This window comes from Oryza sativa, chromosome 1 (genome assembly GCF_034140825.1).
Source record: "Oryza sativa Japonica Group chromosome 1, ASM3414082v1".
Taxonomy (NCBI): domain Eukaryota; kingdom Viridiplantae; phylum Streptophyta; class Magnoliopsida; order Poales; family Poaceae; genus Oryza; species Oryza sativa.
In genome coordinates this window covers 41160001-41177950 of record NC_089035.1, presented here as the reverse complement: position 1 = coordinate 41177950, position 17950 = coordinate 41160001, and the positions used below count along the sequence as shown (strand labels likewise).

Genomic DNA, 17950 nt, shown 5'->3' with positions numbered 1-17950 from the left:
TTAAAATTTGCTAAATCATCATATAAATCTTACAGAAAACCAACACTCCAGTAAAGCAAGTTTAATAGTATAGCCAACTACTAACTCCAAATCATTTATAGTCAATTTAATAGCCAATTTATGCAATAGTTACTTACTACAATATTAATACCTGATCCCACCTGTCATACACATATTGTATCTTAGAGTTTGTGCTGCAACTGGCTACAAATATGTAGCCCGCTGCTCTTCTCTCTCCTATTTTATCTCCTTAAAATATGTTCACAGTTGACTTATAGTCTGCTATTGTACCTACTCTCTGTTCACAAGAACAGATTCCCAACCCAAACAGTCCGCACGGAAAATATAGCGGTTCATTAGCACGTGATTAATTAAGTATTTGCTATTTTTTTTAAAAAAAATGGATCAATATGATTTTTAAGCAACTTTCGTATAGAAACTTTTTGTAAAAAATGCATCGTTTAACAGTTTAAAAAACGTGCGCGTAGAAAACGATGGTAGGGAGTTGGGAACCAGCTCTTGCAAACAGATAGTTGAGCGTTGATTTTTTAGTCCTAGTCTTAATATTTATATTTTATGGTTCCACCACTACTTAATGTTTTTGCCGCCTCTAAAGTTTCTAGGTTCACCACTATACTCAAGCCTGTGTAGAGAAGTGAGTCTTGTATGTGTATTGTGTGGGATGTGTGCTAAACATTTCGCAAAATCTCCAAATGTACTTCTTCTCAAAATTTTCTTTTTTTAAAAAAAACCACCGAGTTGTTGGTTTTGCGATCCTCTGAAAATGGTATTATGGCTCCGAAACAACACTTTCAAGCAACTGTTAGATGATTGCATCCAAAATACCAAAAGTTGGACAAATTAAAAAGGTGGGTCATAAACCACCCTAATGTCAAACTAATCCTCACACGTGTTCACAGTGGTTGTACAAGTGTAAAGACTACCGTGCCAAATTAAAATTAAATAATCACAACTATCGAAATTAAGTCTTTGTCTTGTAGTACAGGCTTACAAATCCAACGGTTTCATTATTTACACATGACAAATTCAAATATCGGTCGATATTTTGATGCTAAAGATTCACAAAATTTGACTAAAATGTGTTATAAGCATGCATTTTATATTCTCAAAACGGAGGTGGGTATAAATATATAGTGCTGATACACTGCATATCATTTCGCTTTTTGACTTCCAAGGGTTCAAACCTTGAAACATTCTTCATTCTTTTAATTTGTCCGGCTACACCACCAAAAATTCTTCATCCCTTTGTCAAGGCTAATTCATTGCGCACGCGTTTCCCTTAAATTCTCACAAATCATCTTGGGGGTCAAGGAACATATGTGCCACCTTTGACAGTCAACATGTACGGGCAAATATGGATTTGCTAGGTAGACTACTCCTAGGCTCCTTTGGAATACATGATTTTCAAAAATGCAGAAAAACTGTAGGAATACTCATTTGGCTATAGCACAAAAAAATAACACATGAATCAGAGGAAAGAAACAGACACGAGATTTTTTTTTCAAGAAATTGAACCTCATGTTAGAAATCATCCAAACTCTGTACGATCTGAGACAATATTAAGAAGTTTCAAATTACTCTATGATCACTAAGGAGTTAATTCCAAAGGAATTTGAAGGAGTTGTTCCTTTGTTCCAAAAGATCATATATGAATAATTCAATCCTTCAAAATTACTCCAAAATTCCTTGTTACAAAGGGAAAGGAGCCCTAGGTGTACTCGCATATATATATAATTGAGAGGCTTTGTGGTTGATCGATATATATTTGTGCAATCCAAATGCCAATGGCAGCTATATAGGGTACTCTTGAAAATCCAAAGTAAGCATCTACTACCAAGCTTACTTCAAAGATGTTTGGTTGATACGGTTACTAGTTTTTAATCAATCTTTGTACATATACTGCTAGGAGTTCCTAATATTGATGGGTTGATAGCTGATTAAATGCACATCCTCCTCTAATTAAATGATGATGATGTGCATTTAATCAGCTATCAACCCATCAATTTTAGGAACTCCTAGCCGCTTCAAATTGAGAACATCGTGTGGTAATTAAAAACATTTACACGAAACTGACATCAATGCACAGGTTATTAAGAAAAGCATACAGCTAGCCTACAAGTGTGTATATCAACTTTGTCGAACTTCTTTAGTGGTATCTATTAAACTCTATCCCTCTCTCATGAGTGTTGTCGGTGTATAGTGGTAGCGTGTTGCTTTCTCTCTCTTTTTTTTTATTGTAGACTTCTAGGAATGTAGGGTGGTAATTTTTTCCTACTACTACTCACTATAAAATTTCGCATTGGTGTGGTTCGTTATAAAAATAAAAAAGTCAGCCAGGAACACTGTTCTTGACATCTGACTGACGAGTTGACCTGCAGCCATCACAATATAAATCACAAGGTAGGAGTAGTTAGTAAATTGGGTTCATGTTTTAATTGCTTTCACCGAGCATAAATTTCAACCTTTAATTTGTTCACAGTACGTAACGGACTCAATTTATCTTACCATCCAATAATCACTGTCAGTAGACGTACTATATATGTATAATAATATTCTATACGTGCATTATTGAGATTAAAGAAATACGGGATTTTGTATTGCTCCGGAATCTCTACACGATAGCTTAATTATATATATTTGCCGTGACAAAGCGTGAGTCAGTAATTAGAAGGGCAACTAATTCAACAGTGTTTCGTAAAAAAAACTTAATTCAACAGTGCCACTTAATACTTTTTAGTGTATATATAAATGTTAGTTACAAACAAGGTACGTTATAAAAGTTTGTGTTATTTTTTATTTTTCAAAGAAAAAGTATATTCCCCATCATATTGTTCATGTGCATGTTAGTGTGGCAAATATACTACTGTTGATCAGAAAACTTGGTTCGTTAAAAAAAATCAGAAAACTTGTTGAAAGTGCTAAAGAAAATAAGCTGGAAACATGCATGCGTAGAGTTAATTCTTTGTTAAATAGGAACATTACTAAGATATGATGAATATCTTGGCTAAATCAGTAGGTGTATTTCTCCACAAATTATAGGCAAGAAATACACCAACAACAAATATACACGATAATTAAGTTTATGGACGCCATATATTTAGGGATAAAGGTAGTGCTATATTTTGAAATTGGGAAACTTATTGCTATGGAAATATCAAAATAATGTTAAAATGTGGAAGCTAGCGTGTGTTCATACGGTACTCTGTGTTGTTGTACACATCAGTCCACCAAGATTTGAATCCTCCATTTAGCACTCGTTTTTACTCATAGTATGTATAAGTGTATATATTTTTCGTCTTGGTTGCATATGCACACCCACACATAATATTTAAGCATATGTGTCTCGCACATTTGGCCACATATGTGGAGTGTGCGTAGGGGCGGATCTAGCATAGGGGTTATGGGAGTTCGAGTCTCTACTATTGGCGTGAAGACCATAAGAGAGCCCCCACGAGAGGGGTTGTAGCTTTGTTCTAGTTTATTTAGACTCTCATGCTTTTTTTTATCCGTCACTAGATGTGCGGTAACCATTTACATCCAAATGTACTCTCTCAAAAACCAGAGTTAATATCTTATAAATGTCCCTCAGAAAATGGTATTATGGCTCCAAAACAGTACTTTCAAGCAACTGTTACATCCAATGAATCAAGCAGTAGGACAAAACGGTGGGTCGTAAACCACCCTAATGTCAAACCAATCCTCACGTGTACAGTGGCTGTACAAGTGTAAGAGACTAACGTGCCAAATAATCACAACTACTATCAAATTAAGACTTTGTCTTGATTACATTCTAAAAAAAAAGTCTTTGTCTTGTAGTACTAGGCTTACACAATTGGCTACCATTGGTGTTGATGCCATGAACACTTCTAAACACGGTCGTCATCACCTAGCCTGACAATGTGACAGATAGCTTAAGCTTGACAGGAGATTGTGTTAGACACGTCTTGGTTAATCTGCAGGCTGCATCTAGCGATAGATGTAACTAAGGATGGATCTAGCTAGACATGATTTAACTGAGGAAATCTAATCCAGATAATTATTCAAGTGGGATAAGCTAAGGCTTATCTATTCAACTCTCAATCTCAAATCACAATAATGGTTTATTATCTAATCAAATAATAATAGCTAGGATGTTGTCATTCTTCCAACCTCTCTGTTTTTGAACTGATTGATCATCCTAAATTATTAAGATTCTGGGAAATTTAAATATTGTTAGGGCAGTGTCCCAGTGTAGGACACGGTGTTTATATCCTCTACAGCATCTACTCTATCCATTTCATATTATAAGTTACTTTATCCTTTTTTTGTCATTTTTTAAAAAATTAAAAGAAAATATAGTAGCATTTTCAATACAAAATGAATATATTACCCAAATATATTTAATGTTAGATTTAATAAAATTAAATTCGTGTTTTAGATGATGCTAAATTTTCTATAAATTTGATAAAACTTAAAAAAAGTTAACTATAAAAAATAGTTAAAATGATTTATAATATAAAAAAAAGTAGGGAATACAAACTACTATCCAACTCTCAATGTGTACACCACTAATACAATATGCTAATTAACGCAATTCGTCTTACGCCATATCTTGCATATCGTGTAGAAACTAGGTCCATGTATATAACGCTCTATTTCTTTATCCTTTCTTCCTTTAATCTCTTGCTACATCATCATAAGTCCTAAATGGCAGGTCTTTTTAATTCTAACACTATCCTATATTAAGAATTGGGACTACCCTTATCAGTCCATGTAACATGAAATTAATGACGCTACCAAAAATAATGCTTTTAATTAATTACGGACATAATATCTGCACGAGCTGGGCAGGTTAAAGACGATAACATTGGAAGACCACGAGGTATCTTTTCAGTTTGCTTGAATATTCTTGGATAAATTCCTGAATTCCTTGCCGATGTTTAATAACATTGACATAATCACATATTCTTTGTCAATGTTCCAAGTCAACCAATGACTTCAATATGTTTAAGCACACGCTAACTATCATCAATCAATGTCTCCCTAAGCCAACGAGCACGACTGCAAATGACGACCAAATGCAATGCCAACATGTTTAATTAATGGCAAGCTAATTAATCAATTCAGCAGAGCTAATTATGCGAGCAATAATCTGAATCCTGAACACCACCACCGGCCGTCGCCTACACCTGTAAACATCTGCAAAATCGCAATCGATCGAGCAGTACGTCCTGAATATAAGTGTAAAATAACCGGACTGATTGATCGAATCTAGCCCAAGTTGCTATGAAATCCAGCAAAAGTACAGATCGAGACAACGCAGAGAAAGTGTAATCGGTTAATTGCAGTTTGAATATGTTGATTAATCTGTAGACTGACAGGACCACACGAGCACTTGGATACAGTTAATTTACAAGAAGTCCTCCTTCAAGATCGGAACAGGTTTATCTGTTAGTGTCATTTTCTAATCCATTATTCCATTGTGTATGCACAGCATCAGTATGTGAAAACTGACAAACTTGCTTATATCTGAAAGTACTCTGATTTACAAGATTATGCTGTCGCTGTTGAAACAAGAGAGAGGAAAATTGAAGAGGTTTTTTGTTTTCGCTTTTAAAGGCGAATTAGTCTACACACTCCTCTAAGCCTTTTCAACTCTTTCCTAGATATAAATCGTTTTTCTGGCAAAAAAAACCGTTTTAGATTTTCTTTATACAAAGATATGAAAGTGTCACTGATGCATATTATGCATGAAAGGCCTGAAGAAACTTTCTTAGTTTCCTAATTTCTGCAATGACACACACAGCCTCACATCTTTGAATCACCTTTCTGATTACACGAGTATCAAATTGCAAATTGCTCTGTGTTTCAATCACCATCTGATGATATAATTTCATCCAGACAAGCAATTACTGCCATCATCAGGACATTCAGAGGTGAAGGATAGCAGCATTTTTTGTTCTGATTTTCAAACATTTTTTTTTTGCATAAGTACTGATTTTCAAACATTGTAATAGGTTAGCAGCCTACCGTTCTAGACAGTTTCTCTTATTTTCTTCCCTGTCCTTTTGCAAAAGAAATACTATTTCCTCTCATAAATAAATGTTGCATCTTTTTCTACTAACTCCCCTACTAATCCATGTACAGAAGTTTATAGTCGACTATTTTTGGAATCACAGGGATATGATGTCTGAATCCCCCCGTCCATAGATGTGATAATCATGAAGAACTTTTGATCATAATCAAATATGAAATTGAGATGGTAAAATGAAAAAAAAAACACCCTAATATTGCTCAGTTCAAAAATCTTCAAATTTTATATCTAGACTAATTAATAAGCTTTATAGTAGTAAGAAGCATCAGTACTACGCAACTACCTACGCACATACATGTACAATGAGATGACAAAATCACGCGTCATGCAGAATCCTCACTGCATTTTTTTTCAACAATCTTAATTAGCATGCGTGAAAAAAACGAGCCTACTAACCTCTCCCCTAAATAAATATCTGAATCATGAACAAAACAACCTAGCAGAACAAAACTGGTATTTTAAAAAAAAACTTTTAATCAGTCTCTCTCAGACAGTGCTTCTTCCACATACATACGGCAGTCGTTGACCATATGAGAGCATTATCTCAACACAATAATTGAGCATTTTTGAGATCTCAAAAACTTTCAAAGCCCATGTCAAACATTGCATTGCAGCTGCCTTTTCTCCACTGAATTCTACTCCATTCTTTCTCTCTCCACTTGTTGCTGCAGATGCAGTCACATGTTCTTTTCTCTCTCATCACCATGATTCTCTTCTTATATATATACTAATACACATGCATGGTGTGTCCAATTAACCTAGCTTAAGTTGATCAAGCATCTCTACTACCATCTTCTCCTTTCTTTAATCCTTATACACAACCTAGCTTAATTAGCTCTCTCACCATTCATCTATCTATGTCTCTTCCTCCAAGAAGTTGAAGCTTAGCTGCATCAAGTTAGATTTTATTTTTATAGTATATATAATAATTATATAGATATATATAGTTATATATACTACAAACACAGAGAGGAAGAAGCTAGAGAGTCATTGCATTTGCTTCTTCTTCCACCTGAGCGCGCGCCGCGGCGCCGGCGGCGAACGCGTCGTCGTTGATCGAGTCGAGGTGGAGAGAGGCGGTGGCATGGCGGCGGCGGCGAGGTCGTCGACGAAGGGGGTGAGGAGGACGAAGAGCCTGATATCGAGGACGCTGGAGCGGTGCAAGTCCGGGCTGAGCAGCGGCGGCGGCGGCAGGTCGGCGGCGGCGCCGGTGGCCGGGTGCTTCTCGGTGTACGTGGGGCCGGAGCGGGAGCGGTTCGTGGTGCGCACCGAGTACGCCAACCACCCGCTGTTCCGGCGGCTGCTCGACGACGCCGAGCGCGAGTACGGCTACGCGGCGCAGGGGCCCCTCGCGCTGCCGTGCGCCGTCGACGCGTTCCTCGACGTGCTCTGGCAGATGGAGCGCGACGGCTGCGGCGGCGGCGGCGACGACGACGACGACCTCTCCATCGGCGGCGGCGGCGCGGCGTCGCCGATATGCGGCCTCCCGAGCTGCGGCAGCAAGGGCCGCGCGGCGGCCGCCGGCTACCGCATGCTGAGCCCGGCGAGGATGACGTCGATCTTGTCGAGGTCGTCTCCCATGGCGACGCCGAGCAGGAAGAGGTGATGGTCGAGCATTTGCAAGCCTGCACTGATCAACACTGATCAAAGTTCTGAATAATCCATGGCGATCGATCGATCGATCGAGGGATGACTGATCAAAGTTCAGTTTAATTAATTAATTAGTTAATTAATTAGCTAGTAGTAAGCTTTTTCAGCTACCTGTTTCGAGATCAAAATGTACTATAGCATTTTGCTGATCATTAGGCTCAAGTATACAGATTAATCTAGAGCTAGCCGTGTACAGGTCCATACAGGCATAGAGTGATAGAGATCATTTGAAAGGAAAAAAAATTCTACATGTGTGACACAAAGGAGAAATTTTGAGAATTTGAGACATGTTTAATTTTCTCTGTACATATGTGTACTGGTAACATATGGTTAAGCTCCAATTAATTATGAAGCAGTTTAACTAATTACTTTTCTTCCTATGTGGTTAAATGTCTGTGCACACCAGGTTGGTACAGAATTAATTATATTCAAGGAAAAAAAATGTAATTATGCAATCGGATAAGCCATGAGACAGAGTACATTCTTCCGATAATTTCCACTGTTGCTGCCATCACAACCGCCATTAATTAATTTCTTCTCCTCAGCAAAATCTCCAAGGTTGATGCAAAAGTCAAACGCAGCAAACTTTTATTTCGTGGCCTCCCAACAATTATCCAGAGAAAATTAAAGCAAAACCCCCTCGAACTAATTAATCAATAATTGGCTGAGACTCATCGATGCATGTCTTTTTCTCTCATTCTTTCGCAGTGTTTCTTTTTCCTGTCTTTGTTGTTGATTTGCAGGCAAAAGCAAACCTGGAACTCAAGAAAAAGAAAGTCATGGATGCTTGCGTTGAAGTTTTCGTGCGATATATATATATATATATATATATATATATATATATATATATATATATATATATATATATATATATATATATATATATATATATATATATATATTAACTGGTGCTACATGGAGTATGGGCTCCAAGATTCAAATTGAGTATATACCCAATTTGAATGAGTATGAAATTTTTTAAAATGTTTAGATATGAACATTAACTTCTTTACTAACAAGTTCAAACAAGTTTGAACTTTTTTTTTGTTATATTTTAGTTCTAGGTATATAACATTCAAACATATAATTCGTTAGGTATGTAATAATGAATTATGAAATAAAGTTGAGTTTGAGTTGTTTTGTTGTTAGGTATATGTATGAATCAAATTCATATACCTAGGTATATACTCACAATTTGAAAATTTTTAAAAATTTGAGAGAATTTGTGTGTTTTATATCTTGGAGCCCGGGCACCATGGAGTCATATATATATATATATATATATATGTATATATATATATATATATATATATATATATATATATATATATATATATATATATATATATATATATATATATATATATATATATATATATATATATATATATATATATATATATATATATATATATATATATATATATATATATATACTGGTGGAGAAACCATCTTTCGTCGGTCGGCCGAATTCCTCAATAGTCCCGGTTGCAATAAAAACCGGGGCTAAAGATGATCTTTAGTCCTGGTTGGTAAGTCCCGGTTCAAATGCTGTCAGGGCCTGTCAGGCCCCCCCGGGATCTTTAGTCCCGGTTCATAACACCAACCGGGACTAAAGTCTCACCCCCTATATATATGTCTTCTTCCTCCTCCAGCTGCCCAAGCAAGCTTCAAAATTTCTTCAAAAAAGAGGAGATGTCATGCCAAAATTTCTAGTAAATTTATTTTGGTGATTATATACAAATCGGAGGTGCCTAAAAGGTTAGCAACTTCATCCTCCAATGTTTTTTTTGTCATATTACATTTGGAGCTATGTTTTGCACAATTTTGTCTCCAAAATTTAGTTGTAAGTTGATGAGAGAGAAAATTTGTGTGGGAAAGAAAGAATATATAGAAATTTAGTTTATTTGCTAAAGAAGGTTTTATAAAATAGTTGAGAAGGGAAATATAGTGAAAGTTAATCTTAAATAATAGAAAACAAACTAAAATGAAAATTAAAAGAAGTACAACACATTAATATTAGTTTAAAACTTTAGAAATAGTAAATAAGAATTATTTGGTGTAATATTTTATAATTTTTGTATGAATAATGATATGTTATTATTGTATGACTGTTGAAAGAGTTTGTAATTATTTTATAATTATTGTATGACTGTCATTATTGTACGAATAATTATTTGTGTACGATTTTTTTTCATCTCATGTAGATGGATCGGCAATGGATGTACGCTGACCGACGGTCCAAAGAGTTTATTGACGGCGTGCATTATTTTTTGAGAATGGCCGAAGCTAACAGGCATAAGGGTTTTATTTGTTCATGCAATAAGTGTAAGAATCAGAAGGAGTATTCTGCATCCAGGACTATTCATTTTCACTTGTTTGAGTCGGGGTTCATGCCAAGCTATAACTGTTGGACATCCCACGGAGAGCAAGGGGTTGAAATGGAAGTAGATGAAGTGGAAGACGACAATATTCCGGACTTTGATCAGTACGCTGGATTTGAAGGAAATCAAACGGGCGAGGAGGAAAGGGATGCTGATGGTAACGACGTTGCGGATGATCTTGGTCAGATGTTGTAGGACGCCAAGGAGGACTGTGAAAGTGAAAAGGGGGCCCATAAATTGGACAAGATGTTAGAGGACCACAGAACGTCGTTGTACCCAGGTTGCGAGCAGGGGCACAAAAAGTTGGATACCACTCTGGAGTTCTTACAATGGAAGGCAAAAAATGATGTTAGTGACAAGGCATTTGGCGATTTATTGAAACTCGTCAAGAACATTCTTCCGGAGGGAAACAAATTGCCTGAGACAACGTACGAGACTATGAAGATAGTCTTCCCTCTAGGACTGGAAGTTCAAAAGATTCACGCATATCCGAATGATTGTATCCTATATCGCGGTGAGGAGTACGAGAACCTAGAAGCATGCCTTGTTTGCAAAGCACTACGATACAAGATTAGACGAGACGATCCAGGAGAAGTTGACAGGCAGCTAACAAAGAAGAGAATTCCTGCTAAGGTGATGTGGTATTTCCCTATAATACCACGGCTAAGGCGTTTGTTCAGGAACAAGGGGAATGCTAGAATGATGCGATGGCACGCTGAAGAGCGTCAACAGGACGGGATGCTGAGACACCCCGCCGATGGTTCGCAGTGGCGAAACATCGACAGAAAATTTAAAGACTTTGGAAAGGACGCACGAAACATACGGTTTGGTTTAAGTATGGATGGCATGAATCCTTTCGGAGAGATGAGCAGCGGCCATAGCACTTGGCCCGTTACGATGTGTATCTACAACCTCCCCCCTGGCTATGCATGAAGAGGAAGTACAAAATGATGCCGATTATTATTCAAGGCCCCAAGCAACCTGGTAACGACATCGATGTGTATCTAAGACCACTGGTCGAAGATCTTAAACTGTTGTGGAAAAAGGAAGGTGTCCCCTTGTGGGACGAGGACAAACAGGAGAAGTTTAACCTACGAGCGCTACTGTTCGTAACCATCAACGATTGGCCTGCACTTAGCAACCTTTCCGGTTAGTCCAACAAGGGGTACAAGGCTTGCACTCACTGTATGGATAAAACAAAAAGTACGTATCTTAAGCACTGTAGGAAGGTTGTGTACATGGGTTATCATCGATTCCTTGTTGCAAACCACCCGATACGGAAGAAAGGCAAGCACTTTGAACATAAGGCGGACCACCGTACGAAGCCTAAACATCGCAGCGGGAAAACAGTGTTTGCTATGGTTAAAGATCTTAAAGTAGTGTTCAGAAAGGGGCCTGGAAGCCAGCCTATAGAGAGCGAAGATGGTCACGCGGCGATGTGGAAAAAGAACTCTATATTTTGGGAGTTACCCTATTGGGAATTCTTGGACGTCCGCCACGTAATCGATGTGATGCACCTCACTAAGAACCTTTGCGTAAACCTTCTTGGCTTCCTAGGTGTATATGGAAAGTCGAAAGATATACTAGAAGCACGTAATGATCTGAAGCATATGGAACAACACGGCGACCTTCACCCGGAACCAAAGGAGAAAGGAAGCCATTACTTGAGTCCAGCCAGCTACACTCTTAGCAAGGCAGAGAAGGAAAGTATGTTTGAATGCTTGGAGAGCATAAAGGTACCGTCTGGATACTCCACGAATAATAAGCACAAAGGAGAAGAAGTTCACAAACCTAAAGTCTCATGACTGTCACGTGTTGATGACACAACTGCTACCAGTTGTAATAAGGGGTATCCTTCCAGACAATGTCCCGGCAATAATAACAAAGCTATGTGCTTTCATGAACGCAATTTCGCAGAAGGTCATCGATCCGGATAGATTAGAAGCCCTTCAGAATGATGTGGTGCAATGTCTTGTCAGTTTTGAGTTGATATTTTCACCTTCATTTTTCAATATAATGACGCATCTGCTTTGTCACCTTTTCAAAGAGATCAGTATTCTCGGGTCTGTGTATCTACACAACATGTTTCCTTTCGAGAGGTACATGGGCGTTCTGAAGAAGTATGTTCGTAACCGTGCTCGTCCAGAGGCAAGCATCGCCAAGGGGTATGGAACAGAGGAGGTCATCGAATTTTGCATGGAATTTATTGAAAACATTCGTCCAATCGGGGTACCTGAATCACACCATGAAGGGAGACTACGGGGAAAGGGAACTCTCGGAAGGAAAGCAATAATGACGGTAGACAACAATTTATTCTGTAAAGCCCATTTCACGGTTCTACAACAATCTTCATTGGTAGCTCCTTACATCGAGGAGCACTTGGCTCTAGTTCGCGCCAGAAACATCGGTAAGTCCGATGCATGGATTACACGGCATCACATTGATACTTTCCCCGCGTGGCCACGACAACATCTCATGGGTAATGAGACGATCAACCAACAACTGGCCTTCCTGGCGAGGGGACCATCTGGGTTGATCACGACATTCCAGGGATATGAGATCAATGGGTACACATTCAACACGAGAGCCTAAGACATGAAGAGCACGAACCAAAACAGCGATGTTCGTATCGATGCCATAGGATACGATGGAACAACTGGCACGTATTATGGTGCCATCGAGGACATATGGAAACTTGACTATGGTCCTCTCAAGGTCCCTCTGTTCTGGTGCCAATGGGTTAGGTTGACTGGTGGAGGCGTAATGATTGATGACAGTGGGATGACAACGGTTGACCTTAAAAAGGTTGGATACTCGGACGAACCTTTTGTCCTTGCCAATGATGTAACGCAAGTCTTTTACATGAAGGACATATCTAGCAAAGGAAAGAAGGGCAAAGGGCCTGACGAGCCGAAGCGTCACGTGGTTCTCCTAGGCAAAAGAAAAATCGTCGGAGTTGAGGACAAGACTGACGAGGATTATGATCAGTTGGATGGGCAACCCCCTTTCACGGTGACGATTGACCCTAGCATCCTCCTATCAAATGAAGACACCCCTTACTCACGTAGCGATCACAAGGAGGGAACAATAGTGAGGAGAAAGTACGTGCGGTCAACCGTCACCGCTGATGTATTGCCGTAATTATTGTGTACATGATATAAACTATTTTGGATGTATTGATTATCCATATAAATCAATTGTTGTATGGCATATGTTAATTACGTACGATTATTAGAGGTTTTAACAATTTTAAATCATGTATATACTAGTTATATGCGATAATTAGAATTTTTAAAAGTTTTAAATCATGCATGTGGCATTTACATATGTTACATAGAGTTTTTAACAATTTTAAATCATGCATATGCTAGTTATATGCGATAATTAGAATTTTTAAAAGTTTTAAATCATGCATGTGGCATTTACATATGTTACTTAGAGTTTTTAACAATTTTAAATCATGCATATGCTAGTTATATGCGATAATTAGAATTTTTAAAAGTTTTAAATCATGCATGTGGCATTTACATATATGATTTCTAAAAGTTTTAAATCATATATGATTATTAGAATTTTTATTAATTTTAAATCATGCATGTCGTATGTATATACATATGTTAATTACAATTTTTACCAATTTAATATCATTCATATGCTAATTATATTTGATTATTAGAATTTTTATTAATTTTAAATCATGCATGTCGTATGTATATACATATGTTAATTACAATTTTTAACAATTTAATATCATTCATATGCTAAGTATATATGATTATTGGAATTTTTATTAATTTTAAATCATATATTTGCTTATTACGTTTTATCCCCTTAATTTACTACAGACAACAATAATTTTTCGAAGTAATTGTCATTAATTTTTCGACTTTAAATAATTTTAATGCATTATTTTCTATTTTAGAAACACATATGTAATGGAAATCAATATTCAGTGCGTTTATCAGTAGTCCCGGTTCTTAACCCTAACCGGGTTTAAAAAGAATTTGGAAATAGCGGGAAAATATCTTTAGTCCCGGTTGATGAGAACAACCGGGAGTAAAGATATCTTTACTCCCGGTTGTTCTCATCAACCGGGACAAAAGATCTAGGGGTATATATATTCCCGATGCGCGCCCTCGTCTTCTCCACCAACACTTAGAAGTTTTTTCCCCGATCAATCTCTCTCGGCTTCTCCTTCGTTGCCACAGTCTAGGGCATCCCCTCGCCGACGCCGCCGTCGTACCTCGCCGGCGTCGTCGTCGCCGCCTCCGCCGCCGCCGCATCTCTAGGGTGAGAGCCGCCGCCGCCTCCCTCTCTCTCTCTCTCTCCGACCTCGATCTCTCTCTCTCCCCAAACTGCCGCCGGCCGCCTCATTGCCGACGCCACCGCCGACGTCGTCGCGGCCGAACACGACTCCGCCGCGCCGACGATGCCGACCTCGACCTCGATGCGGCCGCCACCGACGATGACGTCGCGCCGGCAGTGCCGACGAAGCCGGGCCGCGCCACGCCCGCCACGCCACGACGCCGGGCCGCGCCACGCCGTCGCCGCGGCACGACGCCACCGCAGCACGCCACCACTGCGCCGCCACGCCACCACCGCGCCACGCCGCCGCCGCGCCAAGCCGCAGCCGCGCCGCCACGCTGCCGCCACACCGCCGCTCCGCTGCCGCCACGTGAACGAACGAACGATCGTGAATGAACGAAACGTATGTGAACGTGAACGAACGAACGAACGTACGTAAACGTGAACGAACGAACGTACGTTAACGAACGAAACGTACGTGAACGAGAACGTGAACGAACGAACGTACGTGAACGTGAACGAACGTGAACGTGAACGAATGTGAACCTAACGTGAACGTGAACTTAACGTTGTATGTGAACGTATGTAAACGAGCGAACGTGCGTGAACGAAAAGTGAACTTAACAAGAATGCGAACATGAACTTAACATACGTTAACGTGAACGCACGTGAACGAACGAACGTAGGTGAACGAAACGTGAACTTAACGAGAACGCGAACGTGAAATACAATATATGTTACTTTGCGTTTATCCTAATACATCTTTTTGTATGTTGCAGAAAAGACGTTGTCGTCGTCGTCCCTCAAGCCAGAGTGGTAGCTAGCCCTCGAAGGAATTCGCGCAGGCAAGTGATGTAAATATATGATTGTTAGATTTTTAATGCAACTAAGACTACTAGATTTAATATACGACACTTAGACTTAGCATATATGATTATCTAGGGTTGTAATATATGACACTTAGACGACTTAGCATATATGATTACCTAGGGTCCTAATATACGACACTTAGACTTAGCATAGTATAACATTATTAGATTTTTAATAAGACTTAGCATATAAGATTGTGTAGGGTTCTAATATACGACAGTTAGACTTAGCATATATGACTATTTGAGTTTTAATATAAGATTATTAGAGTTCTAATACAAGATTATTTGAGTTTTAATATAAGATTATTAGATTTGTAATTAGACTTAGTATATAATTATTGTCTAGGGTCCTAATATACGACACTTAGACTTAGCATAGTTGACTATTAGAGTTTTAATACAATATTATTTGAGTTTTAATATAAGATTATTAGAGTTTTAATATAATATTATTAGATTTGTAATAAGACTTAGCATATAAGATTGTGTAGGGTTCTAATATACGACAGTTAGACTTAGCATATTTAACTTAGCATATATGATTGTTAGCATATAAGATTGTTAAAGCAAAAATGACCTATAGACTTAGCAACTATTTCTTGTGTGAACAGATGGCTGATCGCGATGAGGAACAGATACTGTACGATACAATCACGGAGGGAAGCAACCAGTACTGGAACGAAGAAGAGGGGAACGAGGATCCAAACCAGTACTTGAACGAGGAAGGGAACGTGGAGAGCGATGCGGAGGGGAACCAGGAGGGGAACGTGGAGAGGGATGTGGAGAGGAACCAGGAGGAGGAGGCTAGTGGAAGTCAACCCTCCGCTGGACAGAAGAGGGCACGCGGGCAACGAGGTGCCGTGAATAAGCTAGAGGGTCGGCACATCATAACGGAAGTGGACGAAGACGGCCGACCTAGTGCCCCGGCGGAAGCAGCCAAGAACTACGTACGACACAGCGGTTGGGTTGTGCGGGATAACGTGCCTGTCAGTACGGTGTACTGGCGCAGAACAAGGGCACGCGGAGAACATGAGAGCTTTGTCCCAGATTCGGAGAAAGAGATGCTGTGGACCACAATGCTCGAGACATTCACCCTTCCCGCGGGTACAGAGGACAAAGTGAAAAGGTGGACTCTAAAGGAAATGGCAGAACAGTTTCAGAGCTTCAAGGGAGATCTGTACCAGAAATATATCCTGAAGGGGCAGACACCGAACTTCGACACATTCCCAAAGCTAAGGGATCACTGGGACGAGTTCATTGCATATAAGACAGGTCAACAAGGGCAGGCGATGATGGAAAGAAACAAATAAAATGCTGCCAAGAAGAAGTACCATCACCACATGGGGTCAGGCGACTATAGCATTGCGATGCCGAAGTGGGAGGAGATGGAGGCAAGCTTGCTTGAGAGGGGTATCGAACCGGCCACCGCTAAATGGCCGAATCGATCGAAGTTCTGGTACTATGCTCACGGTGGAACGCTCAACCCAGCTGATGGCTCCCTGGTCTTCAGCGATCAGATACGCGAGGCTGCGCGTCGACTAACGGACGCAGTGAAAGCCTTTTCTCAGGGCACGTTTCGACCCGACAGAGAGAAGGACGAGCTGTCACTCGCCCTGCAGACTCCAGAGCATCCAGGACGAACACGAGGGAAAGGGATGATTCCTTGGAAGATTGGATTCAAGGACATCCACACGTACAGGAGTCGGATGAGGAGCAAGAGAGATACCGAGGCGAAGATTGCAGATCTTGAGTACAGGGTATCAAGCTACGAGCTCAGCATGCAAGAGGAGGTGGCAAGGAAGGTTGATGAACGCATGGCCGCACATCGGTCCCATGATCCCCAGCCGACCATTCCTCCTGCAATGGTGAGCCATTCAGGCAATCATAGCAACTGCGCCTCAACGGGGCAGGTAGGATCACAGAGCATGGACGCCATGCAAACCCAGGACGAAACCACCTGCCCCGTTTGTCGGTGACATGGGATCAGGAGTATCATGACTAGAGGTTTGAGGCAGACACAATCGCGCACGTGGCCTGGCACCTCCGAGGGACGTCGGGCCCGAGGGTGATGTGTTCGCCCTCCTCTTAGTCCCCCCGAGGGGGTCGGGCCGCACCCGCCTCGGCCCCGAGGGCCGAGGCGCCCCGACCCCTCGTGGGTCTTTGCTCTGCGTGTATGGGTTAGGTGAGCACAGTGGGGCTCACCTAACCACATTTATTGCGGTTTGGCTGAGCGTGTCACGCCGCATGTAACGCAGTGCAGTGCACTAGTTTATCCGGTCAGTGACCAGTCACAGACCGGTCAGATCGCGGGTTAGGTGGCGACAGGCGATCTGACACACGCCTCGCCCCATCCCGTCAGGACGAGGGCTTCTAGGCGCTCGTCCCCAGCTGGAGCTAGCGTGTTATCTCCCAGAGATGGCACGTTAGTCCTGGTCAGATATATGCCAGACTTCATCCTAACCATTGCAGGCAAGATGTTGTGTGAAGAAGGGCGAACATGTAGATTGCTAAGCTGACACGTGGTGGACAAGAATGACCGACGTGACTGGTCTGACACCGGTCATGTCGTCAGCAGACAGCCACGATTCCACGTCGCACCTGCTCCCGGCGAAAGTGGAGGTAGTTGTGGCCCGTCTCATCAGAAG

At 40.4% G+C, this 17950-nt stretch overlaps 1 protein-coding gene across 1 annotated transcript; it reads left to right on the top strand.

Annotated features, from left to right (window-relative positions):
- The first annotated feature begins 6715 nt into the window (after positions 1 to 6715).
- On the top strand, positions 6716 to 8050 carry LOC9268702 (protein SMALL AUXIN UP-REGULATED RNA 9). Its single transcript, XM_015788689.3, has one exon. The coding sequence runs from the start codon at positions 7179 to 7181 to the stop codon at positions 7698 to 7700; it is 522 nt and encodes a 173-aa protein (XP_015644175.1). The 5' UTR covers positions 6716 to 7178; the 3' UTR covers positions 7701 to 8050.
- The last annotated feature ends 9900 nt before the right edge of the window (positions 8051 to 17950 follow it).